Source organism: Rosa rugosa, chromosome 2 (assembly GCF_958449725.1).
Source record: "Rosa rugosa chromosome 2, drRosRugo1.1, whole genome shotgun sequence".
Classification (NCBI taxonomy): domain Eukaryota; kingdom Viridiplantae; phylum Streptophyta; class Magnoliopsida; order Rosales; family Rosaceae; genus Rosa; species Rosa rugosa.
The window spans coordinates 48197425-48219181 of NC_084821.1; the positions used below are offsets into that span (position 1 = coordinate 48197425).

Sequence of the window (21757 nt, forward strand, 5' to 3'; positions counted from 1 at the left end):
AATACTTAATTTATCCCGTCATAAATAGCACGTGATTCTAAAGTCTAAACTATTATAAATGATACGAAATGACACACTAACCTATATGCTGGCAAGGTTGGTGAGTGATATGGATTGATTTGGATGGTGGAGTAATTATAACAAAAACTGAACAGAAAATAATGACAAGAATAAGAAAAATGTTTTGATTATAGGTCTCGGAGATAGCTATAGATGCTTTCACCACTAAACGCTCAATTAACGAATAGGGAAAATCGTCCAAACAGTGTCTGAACTTTTCCAGACTATTAATTTTCATACCTATACTTTAAAAAACCTCAAAATGGTACCTGAAGTTTTGGCCCCGACCCAATTTCCGTACCTAGCAACAGTAAAATAGTTAACAGAGTTAACTTTTGAAGGGTATTTTTGTCCTTTCACTATTCATCTTCTTCCTCTCCGACCTCAAATCCTCCTCATCTTTCTACCACCACAACCCGAATCGAAACCCCTCTTCTTCTTCTTACTAAGCTCCTTACTGAACTCCTCCTTCCGTGAAAATACAATGACTCTCTCTCTCTCTCTCTCATCTTTTCTTTGTTCTCTGTTCTCTCTGCCATCTCTCTCGTCTTCATTCAACGTTCATCAACAACTCCTCCCAATTGGAAACAACAATTGGAAACAACGAAAATCAATTTGGCTCTATATCTTTATGATATGACACAAGACAACGATAAATTGGAAACAAAAATCAAACAATTTTAAACCCAATTTCCTTCTCTTTTGCTCTATTCCCAGAAAATCTGCACAATTTCCTGCATTTTGGGTTTATGCAAGAAGATTATAGTAAAGGCTAAAGCTACCCAATTTCTTTACCACTACTACTGCACAAAAAGAGATAAGATCAGATTGGTAAAGGACTGTAATGGAGTGGACTGGGAGTGAGATTAAGAAAGAGAGGCCTAATATCGAATGGGTTTCTTCTCCGAGCACCAACAGTGAGCCTAAGAAGCTCAGGAAGAAATTGGAATTGTGGGTATCTTTGGATGAAGAGGTGGACTTTCTCAGCGACGTCATCTGCATCGAAGTCGGAGCGGACCTCGAGGTGGAAGAGGCGGGAGAGGAAGAAAAAGCGGCCGAGATGATTGAGGAGCTTGCGGATTTGGTTGGTGCGGACGGAGATCAACCGCTTGTTGCCGCCATGCTGGCCGTCCTCTTACTCAAAGATGATGCCGGGGACGCGGCCGACCTTCTGCTCTTTTGCGGCGATGCTTTTGCCGGAGACTAAGCGCGGGACGGCAAGGATGGTCTGGTCGTATTTCGGGTCGGGTCTGGGGAAGGACTCTGGGTTGGAATCGTCGTCGACGAGAGCGGCTGCGGCAGATTGGGTGTAGTGGCGGAGCTGGAGGGGTGCAGAGAGGGCGGAGGCGCAACGCCACTGGAGGAGGAACATTTTGGATTTGGGGTCAGCGAGTAGGACACTGGGAGTGGGAGATAAAGGTCAAATGGGGTTTAAGAGGGTAAAACCCTTTTTTCTATATGACAAATGAAAATTGCGGATGTTAATAACGTAGTATAGGAAGAAAGATGAGGAGGATTTGAGGTCGGAGTGGAAGAACACGAACCAGGAAGAAGATGAATAGTGAAAGGACAAAAATACCCTTCAAAAGTTAACTCTGTTAACGATTTTACTGTTGCTAGGTACGGAAATTGGGTCGGGGCCAAAACTTCAGGTACCATTTTGAGGTTTTTTAAAGTATAGGTATGAAAATTAATAGGCTGGAAAAGTTCAGACACTGTTTGGACGATTTTAACGAATAATGATTTCGTACTGGATGTGACCATGCTCACGGTCCGGTTTGATCAGTTCTCCACCGGTTCGGCTCATTTCAGTATATTTGCCACCTTAAAATCCTCATGGACTTACGGCCCAATTCAGAAACAGAAACCCCAACCCACCAGGAATTAGGACACAATCGTCAATAACCAGAAAAACCAGGGTAATAGCTACCGTTGGGCTTTTGGTTTGACTACCCCCCCCCCTGCCATCGTCCCCGTCGGACTTCACTCTCTTGGCGCTTTCAAAATTCCCCGCCACCGTCGCCAAGTCTCACTCACCTTTCATATTCATCCTCACAGTCCTAAACCCTAGCACAGGTAATTAATTCTTCTTCATCTCTCACTCTCTTTCTCTTTGGCTTCCGAAGATTCGCAGTAAAAGCGAAAAAGATTGAAACAACAATCGGTGGTTTTCTGCGACGGTTTTCGTTGAATGGCTTCGATTCAGTATGGAATTTCTGGTTGCGTTTACTCTTTGAACAGATTCTCAGTAACTAGGGATTTACAGTATACTGTTCTGGCTTTTCTTGTGCTTCACTCTTTATGAAATTTGTGTGCTTTGCTCATAAACCCTGTGCTAGGGTTTTGCTTGCTCTACCTGAGCTTTGGCGACTTGATAATTGACTCTGACTTCCAACTGCATTTTTTGCTAACTGTTTTAGTGTTACTGCAAATTGGAATTTTTTTTATTTTTTATATATATTTTTTTATATTTTGATTTCTGAAATTGGAATGGGGTTGTGGAACCAATGCCGTTGATATATGCGTTTCTAAATTGATGTAGAGGATTCTTGAGCTGATGATTATGTGTTTTTTCATGTGTTGTAGGGGTGAATACTAGCGACTGACAGTATGGGAGACTCGTCGAGGTAAGACCTCATATCTTGTGATGTCCTTGTGCTTAGTAATGTGTTGTGGAGTTTGAAGGAATATGAAATTTCTGTTGTTGAACACATTGATTGGAGTAGGTGTTTTGTGATAAGGATTTTCAGACATTGTCACATACATTTTCTGTTTAACATGAGAGCTTCACTAGTTTGAAATGAATACGTATCAAAACTGTGTGCCGAATACGTCGTCATGTTCTCCTCCTAAGAGGAGTTCCATGTTAAAATTTCCCGTCCCAGAATGTAGCAATAGATGTAAGAAAGTCATGAAATAGGAAACTTATTTCTGTCCTGCCTTTAACACTTGCTGCTGCAGAAGCAAAGTTATTTCTGTTGTTATAACAAAAGAATTTTCAGGGAGGAATTTAGCGATACACTTCGTATACTTGTTGCTACGGATTGCCATCTGGGCTATTTGGAGAAGGATGAAGTGCGGCGGCATGATTCATTCCAGGCATTTGATGAGATATGCTCAATAGCGGAACAAAAGAATGTAATAGCTTGTGTTCTTTGTTGCTGTGTTTTTAGCATCTCAATGCAAAACCACCTTGACTGTGTGGATTTTTCCCTTTCTGTAATTCCATTGTATTTTTCAAGTCCACATTTGGGAAATAATGTAATGCAAAGTTCAACTGAACCAGTTTCCTTATACCTTTTGTGCAGATGATTTGAACCAAACTTATGCATACATTTTATATTTGTCTTCTATCAGGTGGATTTTGTGCTCCTTGGTGGTGATCTTTTCCATGAGAATAAACCCTCAAGGTCAACACTAGTTAAGGCCATTGAGATTCTACGTCGTCATTGCCTCAGTGATCAGCCAGTGCAGTTTCAAGTTGTTAGCGACCAGACTGTGAATTTTGCAAATATGTAAGGAATTATACGCACTTTGTTTTTTGGTTGGGCCATTTATTGCAACTGGCATGCCAAAGCTTTTGTTTTAGAACCATATATATGCCTTGAGCTGTGCTATACTGCAAGAGAAATTAAAGTTTTCTTTGGGTATTGAGTTTAACATCTACCTATTTACTCTAATGTGTGTTTGCGTCAAAACCTGTTTTACTTGAGTGTATAACATGTTTATTTTAACAGGTTCGGTCATGTAAATTATGAAGATCCTCACTTCAATGTTGGCTTGCCAGTGTTTAGTATTCATGGAAATCATGATGATCCTGCTGGAGTGGTATGGATTTATATTTATTTATTTTCATTTCTTTTGCAGCAGATGTTTTTCTATCCGAAGTATTGTTTCAGAGCCATGGATTTTGCTAACAGGGTTCTTTTGATTCTATTTATTTCCTTGCTTCAACCAGAATATGAGGAATTACCCAAATAGCTTGATGAGTTTGTTGGACGTGGTGTTCAAATTTCTCATGGGAATCAGTTACATACCTCATAAGATCTAAAATGCCATATCGAATATTAAGATAGAATTTGAATGATATTCTATTAGGGTATTGAGAAAAAATATGTTCTCTTCGTCTTGGAACCATTTGAAGAGAACCCTTACATGTATGTTGATTTTGTTATTTCCAGAATGATCCCCTTTTGTGTATTCATACCTATATATATTGATGGGCTATTTTGCTTTTCTAAAATATTTGCTTCAGCTGTTATTAGTTTTATGAATTTGTATTTCTTAATGCTGTGACTTTTGACAGGATAATCTTTCTGCTGTTGATATCCTCTCGGCATGCAATCTTTTAAACTATTTTGGGAAAATGGTTCTTGGGGGATCTGGTGTTGGTCAGATAACTCTGTCTCCTATTCTTATCAGGAAGGTTCGTTTCTAGATATGATAAATAGAAGGCTCAGGAAATTTTAATCTTTTGTCGCATGGTTCATAAATCATAACTCCATCTGAATTGCAGGGTACAACATCCGTAGCTCTGTATGGTCTTGGAAACATTAGGGATGAACGGCTCAATAGAATGTTTCAGGTATTTTGGAGCATCTTCTTTCTTCTGTTTACTTGCGAGCTTGTAGTGCGATCTCAGACATGCTGGCTATATTATTCATGTTTCAGACCCCCCATGCTGTACAATGGATAAGACCTGAAAGCCAAGAAGGATTGCCACTGTCAGACTGGTTCAACATCCTTGTGCTTCATCAAAACAGGTTTGGTGTGTGTACTCTGTTGTGTGTGGGAGACGGGTAGATTGAATAAATTAATTTAATAATGAAGGAAGAATGCTGATATATGTTGAAATTTCATTTATTGGTTTGGACCTAAATTTGTCAATCTTACTGATTACAAATTTACCACATAATGCTGTCTGCAGAGTGAAGGCAAACCCAAAAAATGCCATAAATGAGCACATGTTACCAGAATTCCTGGACTTCATAGTGTGGGGACACGAACATGAATGCCTTGTTGACCCTCAGGTGCCAATAAGTATTGCTTTTGGTTTGGAGTGTGTAGATCTTTGAGTCTGCCTGTGTTACTGTCTGGATGTGTATTTTGGTTTGGTTGGGGATGAAGGTTTCTTATAGAATTGGACATGGATTTTGTTTTTTGACAGGAGGTTCTAGGGAAGGGGTTTCACATTACACAACCTGGTTCTTCAGTTGCAACATCATTGATTGATGGAGAATCAAGGCCAAAGCATGTGCTTCTTTTGGAAATTAAGGTTCTCCTTTAGTCAATCTCATATGTGTACAGAAATCAGCATCTTTTAATCATATTTATATACAAACTGTGTTTGTTATTGATATACTTTTATATAGGGGAATCAATATCGACCAACCAAGATTCCTTTGACGTCAGTGAGGCCTTTTGAGTACACCGAGGTGATTTACTGTTACCTTTCTTGTATATATTGTAAGTTAGGGTGAATAACTTAATTATTTGATACAGGTCATATTAAAGGATGAACCTGAGATTGATCCCAACGATCAAAATTCGATTCTTGAACGGTTAGACGAAGTGGTGAGTTTATATGTCAAGTAATTTTCGTCTGTTATAGTCACCTTTTGCCTTCATATTTTCTGAAGCATGGGCTCTATATCAATAACATAACTTTGAAATTCTACAGGTCAGAAGGCTGATAGATAAATCTAGGAGCAATGCTGTTAACAGATCAGAGGTCAAACTTCCATTAGTTCGAGTAAAGGTAATATACCCATTTTAACTTAAGCTGATGAACTGTGATAGTGCCCCTCATATCTGCACCTGAATCTGTCTTAGTTTTTCTCATGTCCCTTATCCTTCCCATCTTGTCTACCAATTAACTTCTCTCATAATTGGCAGGTCGACTATTCTGGATTTATGACAATAAATCCTCAAAAATTTGGACAAAAGTATGTTGGGAAGGTACACTCCACTAATCACTGCAGTAGTCCTGAATTCTTATGTAGCACATTTTAAATATAAATTATTGTTATGATTGATTTTTAGGTTGCAAACCCGCAAGACATTCTTATATTTACAAAGGCTTCAAAAAAGGGTCGGAGCGAAGGTATCACTCACACTAGTAAACTCTTCGCATTAATTGATTCCATTGCTTTATCTACATTCTGAACAAGAACTTGCACTATGAGTAGTTATAATTGGAACCGAATCTTTTGTATCTTTTCTTTTTCTTTTTAAATTTGTTTTTAAGCAAAGAAGGGAGTAGTTTTTTGTCTTGTTGTTGGGTTCAATTCCCTAAGCTGAAAGGAGCTCAAAGTGATTGTTTCTCAGCTTCCTCTTTTTTTTTTTATTATTTTCTTTTTTCGTTTAATGATTTGTAATACTATAATAAAAATACGTGCTGATGCTATTTGTAATTTGTATCGTGTCTTCTAAGTACTTTTGGGAAACGTGTAGGCCTACTATTGATTTGGTTTTCTAAGGCGTAGGCCTTAATAACTATTAGTATTGAACCCAAATAATGATAATAGGCATCCAATAGTAATCTGATGCAATAAATTTCTGATACCCAAAAAATGTACACACCACAGTTACTATAATGGAGTTGAACCTTGCTTTGTTCTTTTTGGTTGAATTTTACTCTTGAACATTTTTGTGTTACGATGATTGTGGTGATCCTGCATCACTTAACGGTGGAAAGTCTTACTTGAGCTTATCCCTACTATCAGAATTAAGTTGCTGACCTTTTATTTTACTAACAAATTCTTTGTTGTAGGTAAATTTGATGATTCTGAACGACTTCGCCCAGAAGAACTAAATCAACAAAATATAGAGGCTCTAGTTGCTGAAAATAATCTGGTATCAACCATCACCTTTCTTATTTTCTTTTCATTGCACGCATTCTTCAAATTTAATGATTAGGCACCTCACATCCAGTGGACTTTAGATTGGTTTGCATATAGAATAAAGTTGTTTAGGTCCTTGCGAGTAAATAGTTCATCCAGTACGTGAAATACAAAGCTGAACTAACATAAGGTGACAATTTAAAGGAAAAAGAATTTCTTCACAGGCATGATTGAAGTTGATTATGAAATTACTACAGCATGATAGATTTTTATTTCAAAGGCTAAAGCCTTCATCGTCTGATTATACAGAAAATGGAGATCCTTCCTGTCAATGATTTGGATGTTGCACTACACAATTTTGTTAATAAAGATGAAAAAACGGCTTTCCATTCCTGCGTGTTGTACAATATTGAAGAAACTCGAGTAAGTATCCTTTAGACCTGATTTTTATAGATACAGTAATTTTTTCTTTAGATTATAATGATTAATTGTTGCTTTCTTGTAGATTACAATATTAATTCTGTTTTCTTTTTAACTCTAATGAAAAATTCGCTTTTCTACTTGCACAGAACAAAATTGCCCAGGATTCAGATCCTTTGAAATTTGAAGAGGAAGATTTGATCCTTAAAGTTGGAGAGTGCTTGGAGGTAAGAATAATTAATTTCTAAGATATGATTTAGTCTTCAAATTAGTAATGGATGAATACCTATTGTAGTCAGATTCACGTAAAATTTCCGTTTCTGGGCCCTCTGTAACTGCATAGAAGTCTCCACTTAGTCTCTTGAGGTCTCGTGTGCTCGGTGTAAGTTCATTTGTTTCTATGCATTTAGTTGTTAGACATAGAAAATTATACATGCAGATTAGATTTTACTAATTGTAAAAGGATGCCTTTTCAACATAAAAAGTCTAGGTATTGGCTAAAAGTCTAAAACAAATATTTTCAGTCTAGGGAAGACAAACAAGAATGTGCTATTTTTCTTGATATAAATAAGAGAAACAATCTATGCATCTCTCACCCTCTTGTGGCCTAAGTCATAAGCTCACAAGGGCATTTAAGGTAGGCTTAGTTCCAATTCACCGTAGAGTGGAGTTTCTCCAGTTCAGCATCATGTCGAACTTTCAATATCAGGCATCATTATGGAGTGACAATGAAATTTTGATTCCCTGGAGTCCGTTATATTAATAATATACACGTTGTTAATGTTTCTCAATCATTTGCATTGTACTTGTGCAGAAGCTACCCTTTTTTCCTTCTCATTTTCCCTGTTTTGTTAGTGCCACACTTGTTGTAGTGTAAATTTGAGGTGGTCTTGCATATGATTTATCACAGTCCCCAAAGGATTACACCTCGTCTAGCAAGACACAAAATGCTCACATTATGCTTTCGCATTTGATAACATGGCCCATTATTATATTCTCTTGTTATACCTGCAGGATCGCCTGAAGGAAAGGTCTACACGCCCCAAGGATAGTTCCCAATTCACCTCCACAGCTGCATCCTTGGAGGTAATTCTTATTTCAGTCTACTTTCGAAAAATTGTGTTTCTTATTTGGCATTGGTTTCTTTCAGCATCTCTTTAGCCCCACTATCTGCATTGGACTTCTGCTCTTCTTGTAGGGTTTCAGAGGCAAAAGTGCAGCAGGACTTGGAAGTGCAGTTTCCTTCAGTGATGATGAAGACACAACCCAGATGACTGGCTCAAAGTCTACTGCCAGAGGACGCAGGGGTTCAGTTAAGCCATCTTCTTCAGAAGTTGGTAAGGGTAAAACTTCTACAAGAGGAAGGGGTAGAGGTAGAGGCAGGGGATCCACTAACTTGAAGCAGACCACTCTTGATGCATCTCTTGGGATTCGCCATTCTCAGAGGTTTTTTCTTTGACCCAAGTATGAGGGGATGTTGGATTTCAATAGACCCCTTTTACTCTAAAATATAGATAAATTTGATTCAGACACATTTTATTGTCTGCAAGACAAGAAACATGTGTAGGAACAAATTTAGGATGAAATCTCATCCTGCCACCTCTCTATGTCTCTTCCACTCTGTGGAATTGCATGAGATGTGGTATGGTATCCACTGGTATGCAGCATTAACATCTAGCACAAAAGGCATAGGCAATAAGATTAAAAACATTTGCCCACAAAAGTCATTTTATTTTGGTTTTTTATTTCATTTCCTATCGCTGATATAGTTCCACTGCAGATCTGCATCAGTTTCTGCAAGTGCTGCAGTCCGAAGTATTGCTGATGATGACGATGATGTGGACGATGTGGATTCCCCTTCAAGTGAAGAAGGCATCAATGAGGTCAATAACAGTTCGGTATGTCTTTCCTTCTTGAGCATAAGTGTCAGTGCTAAACTTTCTTTATTATCTTTTTTTTTTTCCTTTAATAAAAAGAAAAAGAAAAGAAAGGAGGACTTTCTATTGGGAAGGAAGTGGGAAAGGGGAGAAGGATCACCTTATTAAGTGGAACTTGGTTTACAAAAGTAATGAGAATGGTGGGTGGGAGATCGGGAATTTAAGTGCAAAGAATCTCTCGTTGCTGGGGAAATGGCTCCGGAAATTTCCTTTTTAGAGATGTTCTTTGTAGCATGGTGTATTAAGAAGTATGTTTATCATACAAATAAATGGGATTCTAAACCCTTTTTTTCAGATATCTAGCAGAATCCCTTGAAAGGACATTTCAACTGGGATAAACAATTATTCCAAGTGTTTTCAGAGTGCAGTGGGTGGTGGGAGGAGACTTTCCAACACTTTTCAGGTTGTCAAGATTGAATGACACTTAAATAAAAAGTCTAGTCATTCCAAAGACATTCCCGGTGAGCTAGAACTTTGGGTTTAGAAGTTTAAATGATGAGGAGACAAAGGAAGTTTCAGATTTGTTAGGGTCGGTAGAAAGAGTGAATTTGTTGAGTTCATGAAGAGGATATAAAACTCCTGCAAGTCTTTTCACTAGTTTCTGAGTGAGGATTGCTCAGCGAACTTTTTCTGGAATGCCAAGTTCCTTCAAAGGTCAATGTTCTAGGCTGGTTGGTGGTAATGAGGGTGAATTCCGGTTAAATGCTCCAATGGGAGAGGCCAATTGCTGCTTCTCCCCTCATTGATGTGTCGTGTATTGAATGGAGAGAATGCAAATCATAATATATATATATATATATATTTTTTTTGCAATGTGAGGTGGCCTCCTATCTCTTGCAGAAGTTATATAGGGAGGTTGCGGTGACTTGGGAGTCTCCAGTGCGGATTGCTGCTCTGTTTACTCAAAATCGTTCTGATTTTGGTAACGGGTAGAAAGCAAGATTATTGTGGGGCTGTGGTGTGTTGGATGTATTTTGTGTGCTTTACATGGAAGGAAATAGAAGTTTTTATTTTTTTTATTTTTATTTATATGAAGGTGCAGGGGTAGAGTAGCTTTGGAAGAGTAACATTTGGTCGGCTCTTTGAGCTTCGGTTACTGAGGCTTTTAAACATTATAGTTTCTCTTGTATTATGATGGACTGGAGAGCAGCAGCAGTTTAGGAGTTTGCTTTCCTGTGGGTTTCTTGGTTTTTGTGGGTTTTCCTTTCAGCTTCTGCTGTGCTTCTTTGTGTGGACACCTTGACCGTGGTGTCCTTTGTTTAACAAAAATGTGTTTCTTTAGAAAAATATATATAAGAAAATAAGAGATGTGGTTTATAATTTTGAAGGATGAGGAAAGTGTTCAAGATAGAGGACGTAAAAGGGCTGCTCCAAGGGGAAGAGGTAGAGGTTCTACACAATCAAAGCGTGGAAAGAAATCAGACAATACGCCTGTTTACCGAATGCTTATGAACCAAGATGAAGATGATGATGACGATGACGTGACAAAGAGATTCAATAGGCCTCCACCCCGGGTTTGTATTTTTCTTTCATTTTCATTTGTTATATTTTATCAAACCAGTGTGAAGTACTGGTGCTGTTCGTTTTTCTTTATGAGTGATTTGGAATTGGTGAAATTCGTTATTCATCCCAACATTTTTGTTCTCATTTTTTTGTAGGTCGCAAGAAATTACGGGGCTTTAAGAAGGGGCAATTAGCAATCATTGAACCTCAGTACTTCACCCATGCTAGGTAAGGCCACCCTGATGTATCGTTCTTGCCTTGTGTACATCCAATTTGGTGCATTACGGGCAGAGCTGGAACAAGATGAGCCTTCCATAGAAGCCTACACTTGAAGTCGATGGTCGAACTGTTTGGAAGAGTTGATCCTGGTGGGTTTATAAATTGGGCTTTTATGTGTACATGAGTATGTCTCCGATAGAAACAGTGTACATGAGTAATTTTAAGTGGTTTTGCCAATTTTGAATGGGATTCCAGAAACTCATACATGCCAATCTTAAACTTTGGTGTGGAATCCATACCAAAAAAAAAAAAAAAAAGAAGAAGAAGATTATTTGAACTTATTTTTTTTCAGACATAATTGTTAAATTTTAACGCATTCCCCCCAAATGTTATGAATTTTGGAGCAGACCCATTCCAATGTCATGTGGATCTCATCTTCAAATAGAAACAATAATCATTATCATTTGACAATGGCAAGGAGGGAATAGTAAGTTCTTACTCGTATTCGCACTATTTACGGTCTTCTCTAAGCTCACTATCTCAATAATGAAGACTGAAGAGGACAACCGAATGAAGTGTAGAGGCTCAGAACAGAGCTGGCCTATTTGCCCCAAACCGTTGAGCCTCAGAAAATTTTAAATAAAAATGGACACTTCTTCAAACAAAACATTTATTATATGTCTTTTTCATTTTTCCATCAGAAAAAAAAAGAAAAAAAAGAAAACGAGTCTCCTGTAAAAAATAAAATGAAAATTAACTTGTTGAAAATTCGTTAGAGAAATCCTCTCTTACAAATTGAAATAAAAAGACACATATTTTTCGACAAATATTTTATCTTTAATAGCTTGCCAAAAAAATTAAAATAAATAAATAGATTGCAGTTATTGCCACATTGTGAACTACTTTGTTCACCCTATATTCTTTTCTCGCCCTACATCTATTTCATTTTCATAAGCCTCCCAAAAGAATTATATACGAACATATCTACATTCTATCACTATATCCATCTACAAAAAATATATATATTATAAAGATGAACAAACCATTGCCAACGGAAATTTTTTGGCAGAAATCTCATAAAAATAAAATATTAGAATGGGATGACCTTTGCCAACCAAAAATCATCGGTAAAAGACTCCATTAATTTATAATTTGATCGATTTGGTCCTTTTCATGATAATTCAACTATTTTGTTACTTTTCTAAAGGTAAATGGAAAAATAAGTTTTTGGGTGGCAAACTGGCAACCACAAATGGGTGAAACAAATGGAACATAAGAAAACCAAATATGGGAATCAGGAGAAAAACTTCCATTCATATACTGAATCATTTCTCCGGGTCGGAGAATTTCTGCAAAGTAAAATCCCGCAAGAACCAAAATGTGTCACCAAAATCTTGGGAGGTTAAGGTCAAGCTTACAACTGAAGTTCAGGTTACACTATACAGACAGCTCCATTACTGGTCTCTCATCTGAAATGGGGTCTCTGGGAAATATCCTTCACGCTTACCAATCGGCTTTTGACACGGATATTCTCCTGTAAAAGATGTTCAACAATATCAAATTTTGAAGTGAGAATTTCTTCAAGTTAGTAAAGCACCTTGTAAATTTGCAAACCTGCAACAGATCAACAATGCACCCAGCTATTGGGGGCAATATATCTTAATTCCTTACTATAATCTTTACCTTCAATTTCTGTGAAATATTTACAAGCATCTCTGTCCTTAACTTTAAAACCACCAAAAGTAGTTCGAGAAATTGCACATCATAGAGAAAATGCATATGTTTAGACTTCAGATAAGTAGCCAAGATATAGCGCCGAAGAAGTGATATTTCAGCCCATATTGCAGCACATACAAAAGTCCAATGAGGTTTCTCTGGCTGGTAATATTAATCAAAATGTATGAAAAGTAACTCATTTTGGTATAGTACTTCCATTTGGGAAGGACTGCACCCAAAACGCCAGGCTTTGGCTTCACTAAGGTATGAAAAGGTGGAGTTGATAAAAATAGTTCTCCATCTTCTCAAAAGCTACAATATCTAGCTCCAAATCACATAAAAGAACCAAAATTATGGACCATAAGTAATGAACTTACCATAAAGTGGAGATGAGAATGAGTGCCAAATAGAGGGATGTACCCTCTAAAGACAGTAATTTACTAATTTTTTTATTTTCTTTTTAAGAACCCCTAAATGCTATATATTTGATAAATATAACTTCAAATAAGACGCAGCTGAAATCAAAGTTAAACTGTGACAATAAATCTCATCCCTTCCAAAACCTCTGTTCCACCTATCATGGGATCAATTCCCCATCTGCTGTAACCCGCCATGCAAACCAAACACCGACTGTCTATACCACTTAAACCTCTCCCCTAATGAGACATTCATGCTGATTGCAGTTCACCTGTAAGACTGATACCTACAGATAAGTAGATGAGGTTCGTCCTAATTAGAAGCAAATGATAAATCTCCAAATTTCCTCCAGTGCCACACCACACTAGGAAGCAGAGAGCCTCTTTCCCTCATCTGTCTTATCTGGCAAACAACTTTAACTTCATTGGCCAATCTAATCTAGAGCAGTAAAAAAATATCATTGGAACTCTTTCGCAGCACCTCTTTTAATCAAAGATAGCCACAGTATGATTTGTTTCATGTGTTAGTGTATTATCATCGCATGTAAATAAGTTTAATAAAATGAAGATGAACACAACTTCTTAGACGATTCGGGTGATTTTATGATTAATAAGTGCTGGTAAACTTCTCACATCAGTAATTCCAGATCTTTTCTCTTAGGTAGTTACAATAAAATTCAAGGTTGAGGACCAAATTTAATTTATTTTCAGTCAAACAGTGGAAGTGAAAAGAGTTTTTTGTTTTCTATGAAGACTATATGGCAACAAATGTTATTAAGTATTGACTTACGTACCTTTCCAGCCAGTCCTGTTCTGTCATGTCCTTGCTGAATGCTATTTCTTGTCCCTTTCTGACCAGTAACATTGGTTCCGGCAGCAACACCTTTGCTATTGCATTTCTGAGTCCGACTCCCAGTGGCTTTCCCTTTCACAATATTCTCTTTTTTATTAGATGCAGCCAGCCCTTTCACATTCTCTATCCCTGAGGCAGCCAATCTGTAAGACCCACCAACTACTGGTTTCTCTTTGGACTTTATAGTAGCAGTAATTAACTTGTTTTCATCAACTCTAACTGGCGCCAAAGGTTTCCTTCTGAGAGTCTGAACTTGAACCTTCACAATCAGTATGATTCATGTTAATTTCAATCTTCTAATCATGACTACATATGTATCATTTATGGTCAAGTTCATAATAAGATAAACAGTGGGAAAAGATTAACAATAAATTGCAAGTAAATCATGACCTTTATATGGGGACTCAAATGACTCTTTATTTTCTTTATTCATTTTTATTTTCATTTTTTTTGTTTTTGCTCTGGGGTCAATATTTTAAGAATATGTTAAGAAAAGAGGTAAAAAAATGAGCTACATTACTAATAAGTAATAACCATATAAGGGTTTATATAGAGTACAGCCCAAACCACAATAGGACAACATCAAAAACAAACTCACTTGTTTAGCAATATTAGATTATACCCCCAAACAAACTAGGAAACCAAATATCTAACTGTGCAACTCCAATACCCTCTGCACGCTGAAGCATTGATGGCAATCATGCTTGGCTGGTAAACTCAGAAACATAAGTAAATTTAATAATGTAATAGAAATTACAAAGTAGAAACATAATAATGATTTTGTGTGCTTGTGCTGCTTTCAATGATTGTGCATGCCACCTAGGTCTTGATCTTCTACTATGATCGTCAACGATTTCAATACTCACACTTTTCCTCAAACTGAACCCTTGTCAACTTGTCACGATTTTTAAACCAAAATTTCTAAGTTTCCAATGTGGTGCTACTTGAAGATTGATAAAAAGATAATAATAAAAAAGAAATATTGCCCACTACGAAAACTTAAGGGTCACATTGCCTGCAAATTAGATGCCTTAACAAAACAAGCAAGGTGTGCATCAAACTTTTGTTGCAAAACAAAACATATACGTATTTTTAAAAAATTGTGGACTGACTGAATATCAATCCACACAATTTGGACAACAGACTTGATAACCAAAAAGCGCAGCACACTTGAGAGTTGAGAACCCTTGCAGCCAAACATATCCGGAGCACATTTGATGAGGATCCTTTTAAACACCAAGAATCAAACTGAAACGTGGACAAATCACCAAGAACAAATGGCAGGGAGAATTGCCAGGGGAGAGAGGGTTTCTTGCCAGGACCATGATGGAAACACAAAACATGAGATGGCATCTCCACCAATTAGTGGATATGTCAAGGATGATGCCCAAACTAAACTTATGACATTAAATGATGACGATAAATGACAGTGATAAAACGAACAAGAAAAATGATTAGCGCAAAGAATAAACAATCTCTAGAACAATATGACTGCATTTGGTATTATTTTTCTGTTTTTTCCTGAAGATTAATTCTGGGGACCACAGCTTTGATACCATGAGGAGAAAATAGGAAGGCAGAAGAGTCTCTCTCCAGCACAAGAATATGACCTTAACCATACTAAACCAATAGATATAGAAACAAGATCACATCCTTCATATACTAGAAATCCCAAAATTCTATCTGGACTTAGAATTCTAAATCTTTATACCCCCAAACATGTATACTATTTTGAACTTATGTAGATAGGTTTCTCACTGTTTAGTGGTTATTGACAATTCTTTTTAATAACTAGATATACTTACAGCATCACAATAAGTCAACAATATTTCAAATACTTCAAAAAAGAATAAAAAAAATTCTTGAATATGGGTGTCTAAGGTAGCAAAATTTCTAACCTTTGGTTTTGCTGCTTGCCGATAGGTAGACTTCCCAGTATTAGGTTCCATTCTGTAGTTAGAAGTCCCTTGCTCAATCTTATTAGTAGATGTTTTAGATGCTTCAGAAACTTTTACTTTGTTCTTGGCTGCAATACTTAATCTTGTCATATTTCTGCTGTCTGGTGTTCTTTCTTTGTATTGCATTGATGTAGATGTTGCACTCCCGACATCATAACAAGGATTTGAAGATGACCCAACACTAGACTTGCCGGATGAAGAGTTACGTCCTCTTGATTGTCTTCTGTCGCCATTAATCTCCACTCTAGATGCTTGTCTTGTAACACAGCTTTTCCTCATACCAGTCTTTAGGAGTGACAAAAGCGCACTTGCTTGACTTAGAGGGTGACTTGATTTTCCCATATTCTGCTGTTGCTGCTGACCACTCTCATGTGTAATTGCGCTTGCTGTATTGCTTTCATCTGCTTTCTTTTCCGTAGACGTTGAATCCCCACAAGAAGATATTGGCTGAGAGCAACTTGGCATGCCATTTCCAATTGAGCTGCTTTTAGAAACCCAACTTGACTTTGAACGGGAAGTTCCTTTCAGATGTGCATAGCTTGGTTTGGTTTTCATGTTATTACTGGATTCCGAAGTCACGCAGGAAGATGTCCCACTCAGAACATTGACAGGGTGTCGCTTATCTATCGGAACAACCTGGTTGTCCCCTCTCCATTTCTTGCTCACATAGTTTTTGCCTCTTGATCTAGACACAGAAGATGGAAGCTTTGGCGAAGATGGTCCAAGTAAGTCCAAGTTTAAGGCCGTACTCTCCTCCCCAGAATGAGAAAACGCAATCTTCAACTCACGAGAAGAACATTGGTGGAACCTAATATTCCCATCAAATTACCATACTCAGCATTCTTATTTCAAAGAAAATAATTCCAAAGCCAAAAAACCAAAAAACAAAAAAAAAAAAAACAAGGATGCTTACAAGTGGCTTGTGTAAAACCAATCATCATCACTGCAATGTATCCCAAAAAGAAAGATTACTTTTCAATACAACACATCCCGGAAACTACTCAATCTCTTCTTCGAAAACACATGAGAACTGAATAACATTATATAACTGAACTCACCCATCTTGCTTGTTCGAATCGACTTCTAATGTGAGATCCACCCACATAGGAGCTTCAATTTCTTCCTGTACCAATCATCAAACAAAAACACGAGCAAGAGTTAATTCTAATCAACACATTTTTCTACTCCCACATTTCGTAAACAAAGAACAATACAATCAACTAAGCACTGATGAAAAAAAACTAAAGCCCAGAAACTGAAACCAATGATAAACTCCGATCAAACCCAGTCACAAAATTGAACCAGAAATTGTACTAAAGAAATCAAATTCAAGAACTTGAACAAGAAGACCAGCATTTCAAGCAAACCCAAAGAAATTGAAATCAAGAATCCCAAAAGGCCGAGAGAGAAGGAAAGACGAAACTATCTTTACCAGAAAATCCCAGTGATTCTTCTTCTTCTTCATCATCATCATCTTGACCAGACACTCAGTCGTACTGACGCGATCGCAAGGAGTGCTCCGAAAGCCTTAGGCGGATGGGGCTTCTATAGCATCCGTCTTCCATTTTCATTCTTGTATTTTCACTGCGAAAACGAAACGGTGTCGTACGGGGTTGGACGGTTGAGATCAAGAGAATGTCCAGAATATGGGGTCATTTAGTATTCTTTAGACCGTTGGGGATTCAAATTTTAACCACGAAAAGAAAAGGAAAAAAAAAAAAAAGAAGCCCTATTTACTACTTGGGTAATAATAATATGAGAAAAATTTAGCTACCGTCCCCAAACTATTATGCCAATGTCAATTTGATACCCGAACTCTCAAAAGTATCAATGTGATACCCAAATACCTAAATTAGCATCAACGTGATACTTCCGTCCAAAAATTTTTACGGCGCCGTTTGTTTGCTGACGTGGCAAGCACGTGGGTCAAAAAAAAAAAAGTGAAATGACCCATTTACCCTTCTTTTTTTTGGAGAAAAATTCAGCTATCGTCCCCAAACTATTCTGCCAAGGCCAATTTGATACCCGAACTCTCAAAAGTATCAATATGATACCCAAAGACCTAAATTGGCATCAACGTGATACTTCCGTCTAAAATTTATGACGGCCCCGTTTGTGTTGTTGACGTGGCAAGCACGTGGGTCAAAAAAAAAAGGTGAAATGACCCATTTACCCAAATCGAGCAATTGACAGTGTGTGGGAGAAGCCAAAGGTACCAAGTACCAGCTGCCAAGTCTTTTTCTTGATCTAATTGTGCTCAAATGCTATCTGGGTTGGTTTTTCTTTTTTGGTTTATGCTGGGTTTGTTTTTAGTTCTTGTATACATGAATTCATAGTTATATGTTGCTTTGACCTTGTGATTGTGATTTTGATCGGAGTATCTGATATCTGTTGTTACTGACATGACGGTGGCGGTGGAGGAAGATGACGCTGAGGTTGTGGCGGTGGAGGAGGGCGTTTGATGAACGGAGGTTCTATTAGCGAATGGGTGACGGTCTTTGCGAAGAAAGAAGATGGTTGGTGGAGCTAAGGTTCACCAGAATTTGGTGTGCAGCGAACCAGTTTCCGAGTTGGTTGTCCCGAAAGAGGAAAGTTGCTGGGCGGAGAAGAAGGAAATCAGTTTTGGCAGAGAAGAAGACATGGGCGTCTCTGGGTGCCCAGAGCAGTTTTCTGGGTGCAGAAAGATTTGAATTTTTTTTTTTTGTTAATCGTGTCACCCAACTTTGGTTTTGGGTCCGTCCGCTGGGAGTTGAGTGCGAAGAACATGAATTTGTAGCAAGAATTGGAGAGGATGATGGCAGTGTTGGTGATGGTTTGGGCGGAGGGGAAGGAGATGAGAGAGAGGAGGAGGCGAGAGAAGAAGAAGAGGACTGAGGTTGAAGAAGAAGCATAAGCCATTTTTCTTTGATTCTTGGGTGGAGGAGAAGGAGCGGAGCTTGCGGCGGTTTGGCTAGAACAATATCCCAGAAGAACAAGAACAAGAAGAAGAAAAATAAATGAAAAGAAAAAAAAATTAACAAAAACAAGAAGGGTAAATTGGTCATTTCACTTTTTTTAAAGGCCCATGTGCTTGCCACGTCAGTAAACAGATAGCGCCGTTAGAGATTTTTGACAGAAGTATCACATTGATGTCAAAATACGTCCTTGGGTATCACATTGATACTTTTGAGAGTTCGGGTATCAAATTGGCCTTGGCACCATAGTTTGGGAACGGTAGCTGAAATTTTCTCAAAAAAAAAAAATGAAAATTAACAAAAAAAGAGTAAAAAGTCGATTTTGCCTTTTTTTTTTTTACCCACGTGCTTGCCACGTCAGCAAACAAACGACGCCGTCAGAAATTTTGGACGGAAGTATCACGTTGATGCCAATTTAGGTATTTGGGTATCACATTGATACTTTTGAGAGTTCGGGTATTAAATTGGCCTTGGCAGAATAGTTTGGGGACGGTAGCTGAACTTTTCTCTAATAATATGGATGCCTCCTTGACCTAGTCCCGACCGGTGAGGAGTGAATTTTCGTTTTCGAGAATTGACCATCTAGGAGTGTTAGAACGAAGAAATGAATGTGACATCCAAACTCCAATTTTAGACACCCCAAGTTACCTGCTTCAAGACCGATGGCCGGAATGAAGATGAAATCCTACATCGATGCTTACCAATTTGGGTTAGGTTTATGCAGTGTTCTTGTTAAAGTTTGTATGTATCTCTCACTTGTGAGCTTTTGTTTGCTCAGTCTTGGAGTAGACCCTTCATGTGTAACCGTCTTTGGTGGCTGCCACTCTTATACCATCTCCATTTTCATGGATAACAGTGCAGGCTTAGGCCTGTGGTTCCTCCTCCTTTTCTATTTGGTTAGTAGTGGTATCCCGCTGTGTCAGAAGGTGGTGTGGGCGGTGCTTTTGGTTGAATTTGTTGGGGTGGACTGGCTGAAGTTGGTCGACCGCGGCGGTGGATTGGGGTGTGGCGCCTTTGCCTGTGATGGTCTTGGTGCATTACATGTCTCTGGGTAGCGATTGGATCCAGAATCTTTGCCGGATCGGAGGCTTTATGACAGTTTTTACTGGGTTTCTCCTCCTAAGATGGAGGTCGGAGATCTAGGTCTGGTGATTCGAACTTTATCTTGTTCTCTACTTTGTTGGGAGGCTGTTAGTATGGGATCGAGCCGGTGGTGCTGGCGGTAGGACTGGAATTGGAGCCTGTTGTTTCTAACCTGGAGCCTACTGTGCAACAGAATCCGGATCTGGGTGTGTTTTGGGCTTGGACTGCGACCCTTTATCTTTGTTGGGTTGTTTGTCAAATGCTAGAATGGCTTAGGGCTCCTGGGCGTTATTGGTTTTAGATTCGAGACCCAAGTTTATGGTACCTGTTCGTGAAAGATCGTTTGCCAACATGACCATGTTCTGACACCCTTGACCTGCTTCGATCTTTAGGTTGGAGAGTACCCTTATTCCGACACCAAATTGGTTGTGCATTGGAGTTGCATGTATAGTCAAACCACTGACTACTCAATTCACTACACAACTGCAATCCGTAGTGTAAAGTCAGTGCTGTATTTCGACGTTGTTGCTTTTGCAATTTAATTCTTTATTTCATATGCAATTTTCGCATTTTTTCCTTTCGCACTGTTTATTTCTTTATTGATGCTTTTTGGCATTGTTTTGTTGTAATTTTTCAATTTTAACAAAGGGTTGACCTCATTCTACTAAAAAAAAACCTTTTTTGTTCTCTCTGCTTGTTTTTTTTTTCCTTAATTTCTCCACTATTTCCTTACTTTCTTCTCAATTTTATTTCTTTTTTAAATTAACTCATTTTTTTCTTCTCTTTTTACTTTTTTAGACCTAGCACTCTGCTAGGGTTTACTCGGCGGTCTTCTACCTTCGACAAAACTTCTCAAATTTCCAAACCTTGATGGCCAGGGTCATCACTAACCTTGTGGTTAACTGTCTCAACCTGCTTGCTGTGTTCGATTTATCATATGGAGAGACGCCTTGGTTTGGGGCTTTTCTTTCTTCCTCTGTCGCTGATTTGGGTTGCTTACCAGCGCTTCGACTGGAGGATGGTGTTATGGTGGATGGTTTGGCCTTCAGACTCTCCAAAGAGCGCCCGCTATGGCTGGGTTCGACTTTGGGGCGATGCTTAATGGTAGATCCATCGGTGCTTGTTGGGGTTTGGCAGGAAGATTTCTTTGGTTCTCGACAGGGGCCGGCCAGGGACGGCGGAGGTCGGGGGTTGAGATCTATTCGGGTCGCTGACATGGGTGAGGCTTGTTGTAGAAATCTGATCCGATTTGCTTCTGATAGCGGTTGAGACGGCATCGCTCGGGAACACGGTGGTGGAGGCTTCTCGGCTGTGGTGCGTGCTCTCGGTGGCGGAGGCCTGGCAGCGGCGAGGGCTCAAGGTGCTGGTGGCCTGAAACTGTTTGGAGATGGTGTTGGGGTGCCCATAGCAGCTTCCATGCATTGGGTTCTTTGGGCCTTAATTTGGGTTAAGAGTTGTTGGACCAGATTTTGAGTTCCAGAGTTGTTGGACTTGAGATGGACTTTTGCTCATGGTTGGGGCTATTGGGCCCGAGTTTGGATGTTGGGTTCCTTGTGGGCTGGATATATATTGGGCTGCAAGGGGTCTCTTGCTGGGCTGAGGCTGATTGGAACTTCTCAATTGGGGCAGCTCTGATGAATGAAGACGGAGTGGATGGTGATACATCATCCTCTACTCCAAATGTTTTTTAATTTTTGATCTTGGTCGCAAAGACTAGTAGCTCTGAGCCTCTGAGGGTTTTTTAGTCTGCTTCGGAGTTCCTAGGGTATTTGTTTGAAATAATGGAGCGTGGACTT

The 21757-nt window shown here is 38.7% G+C and overlaps 2 protein-coding genes across 3 annotated transcripts; one reads left to right on the top strand and one right to left on the bottom strand.

Annotated features, from left to right (window-relative positions):
* Positions 1-1996: 1996 nt before the first annotated feature.
* On the top strand, positions 1997-11353 carry LOC133734850 (double-strand break repair protein MRE11). Of its 2 annotated transcripts, none has more exons than XM_062162450.1 (23): positions 1997-2136; positions 2647-2687; positions 3063-3198; positions 3418-3575; positions 3798-3888; positions 4367-4486; positions 4577-4645; positions 4732-4823; positions 4988-5090; positions 5228-5335; positions 5433-5495; positions 5563-5634; positions 5741-5818; positions 5956-6018; positions 6103-6163; positions 6833-6915; positions 7212-7325; positions 7472-7549; positions 8337-8408; positions 8521-8768; positions 9103-9220; positions 10588-10773; positions 10918-11353. In XM_062162450.1, the coding sequence occupies exons 2-23, from the start codon at positions 2671-2673 to the stop codon at positions 10954-10956; spliced, it is 2169 nt and encodes a 722-aa protein (XP_062018434.1). In that variant the 5' UTR covers positions 1997-2136; positions 2647-2670; the 3' UTR covers positions 10957-11353. The 2 variants fall into 2 exon arrangements, with proteins under 2 accessions (XP_062018434.1, XP_062018435.1); XM_062162451.1 differs by having other exon boundaries at positions 5575-5634.
* A 914-nt stretch (positions 11354-12267) lies between these two features.
* On the bottom strand, positions 12268-17513 carry LOC133734852 (uncharacterized). The gene is made up of 6 exons (XM_062162452.1): positions 17357-17513; positions 16983-17047; positions 16838-16867; positions 15865-16732; positions 13908-14225; positions 12268-12515 (listed from the first exon to the last, which is right to left on the bottom strand). Exons 1-6 carry the CDS (start codon positions 17396-17398, stop codon positions 12447-12449), a joined length of 1392 nt encoding a protein of 463 aa, XP_062018436.1. The 5' UTR covers positions 17399-17513; the 3' UTR covers positions 12268-12446.
* Between the last annotated feature and the right edge of the window lie 4244 nt (positions 17514-21757).

Excerpts from the sequence above, each read along its gene's own strand:
- LOC133734850 (XM_062162450.1), top strand. Across the intron at positions 3,576-3,797 it reads ACTGTGAATTTTGCAAATAT|GTTCGGTCATGTAAATTATG; the intron begins GTAAGGAATTAT and ends TTATTTTAACAG. Across the intron at positions 7,550-8,336 it reads AAGTTGGAGAGTGCTTGGAG|GATCGCCTGAAGGAAAGGTC; the intron begins GTAAGAATAATT and ends TTATACCTGCAG.
- LOC133734852 (XM_062162452.1), bottom strand. The coding sequence starts at position 17,398 with ATGATGATGATGAAGAAGAAGAAGAATCACTGGGATTTTCTG. Across the intron at positions 17,048-17,356 it reads AGAATCACTGGGATTTTCTG|GAAGAAATTGAAGCTCCTAT; the intron begins GTAAAGATAGTT and ends TGATTGGTACAG. Across the intron at positions 16,868-16,982 it reads GATTCGAACAAGCAAGATGG|TGATGATGATTGGTTTTACA; the intron begins GTGAGTTCAGTT and ends GATACATTGCAG.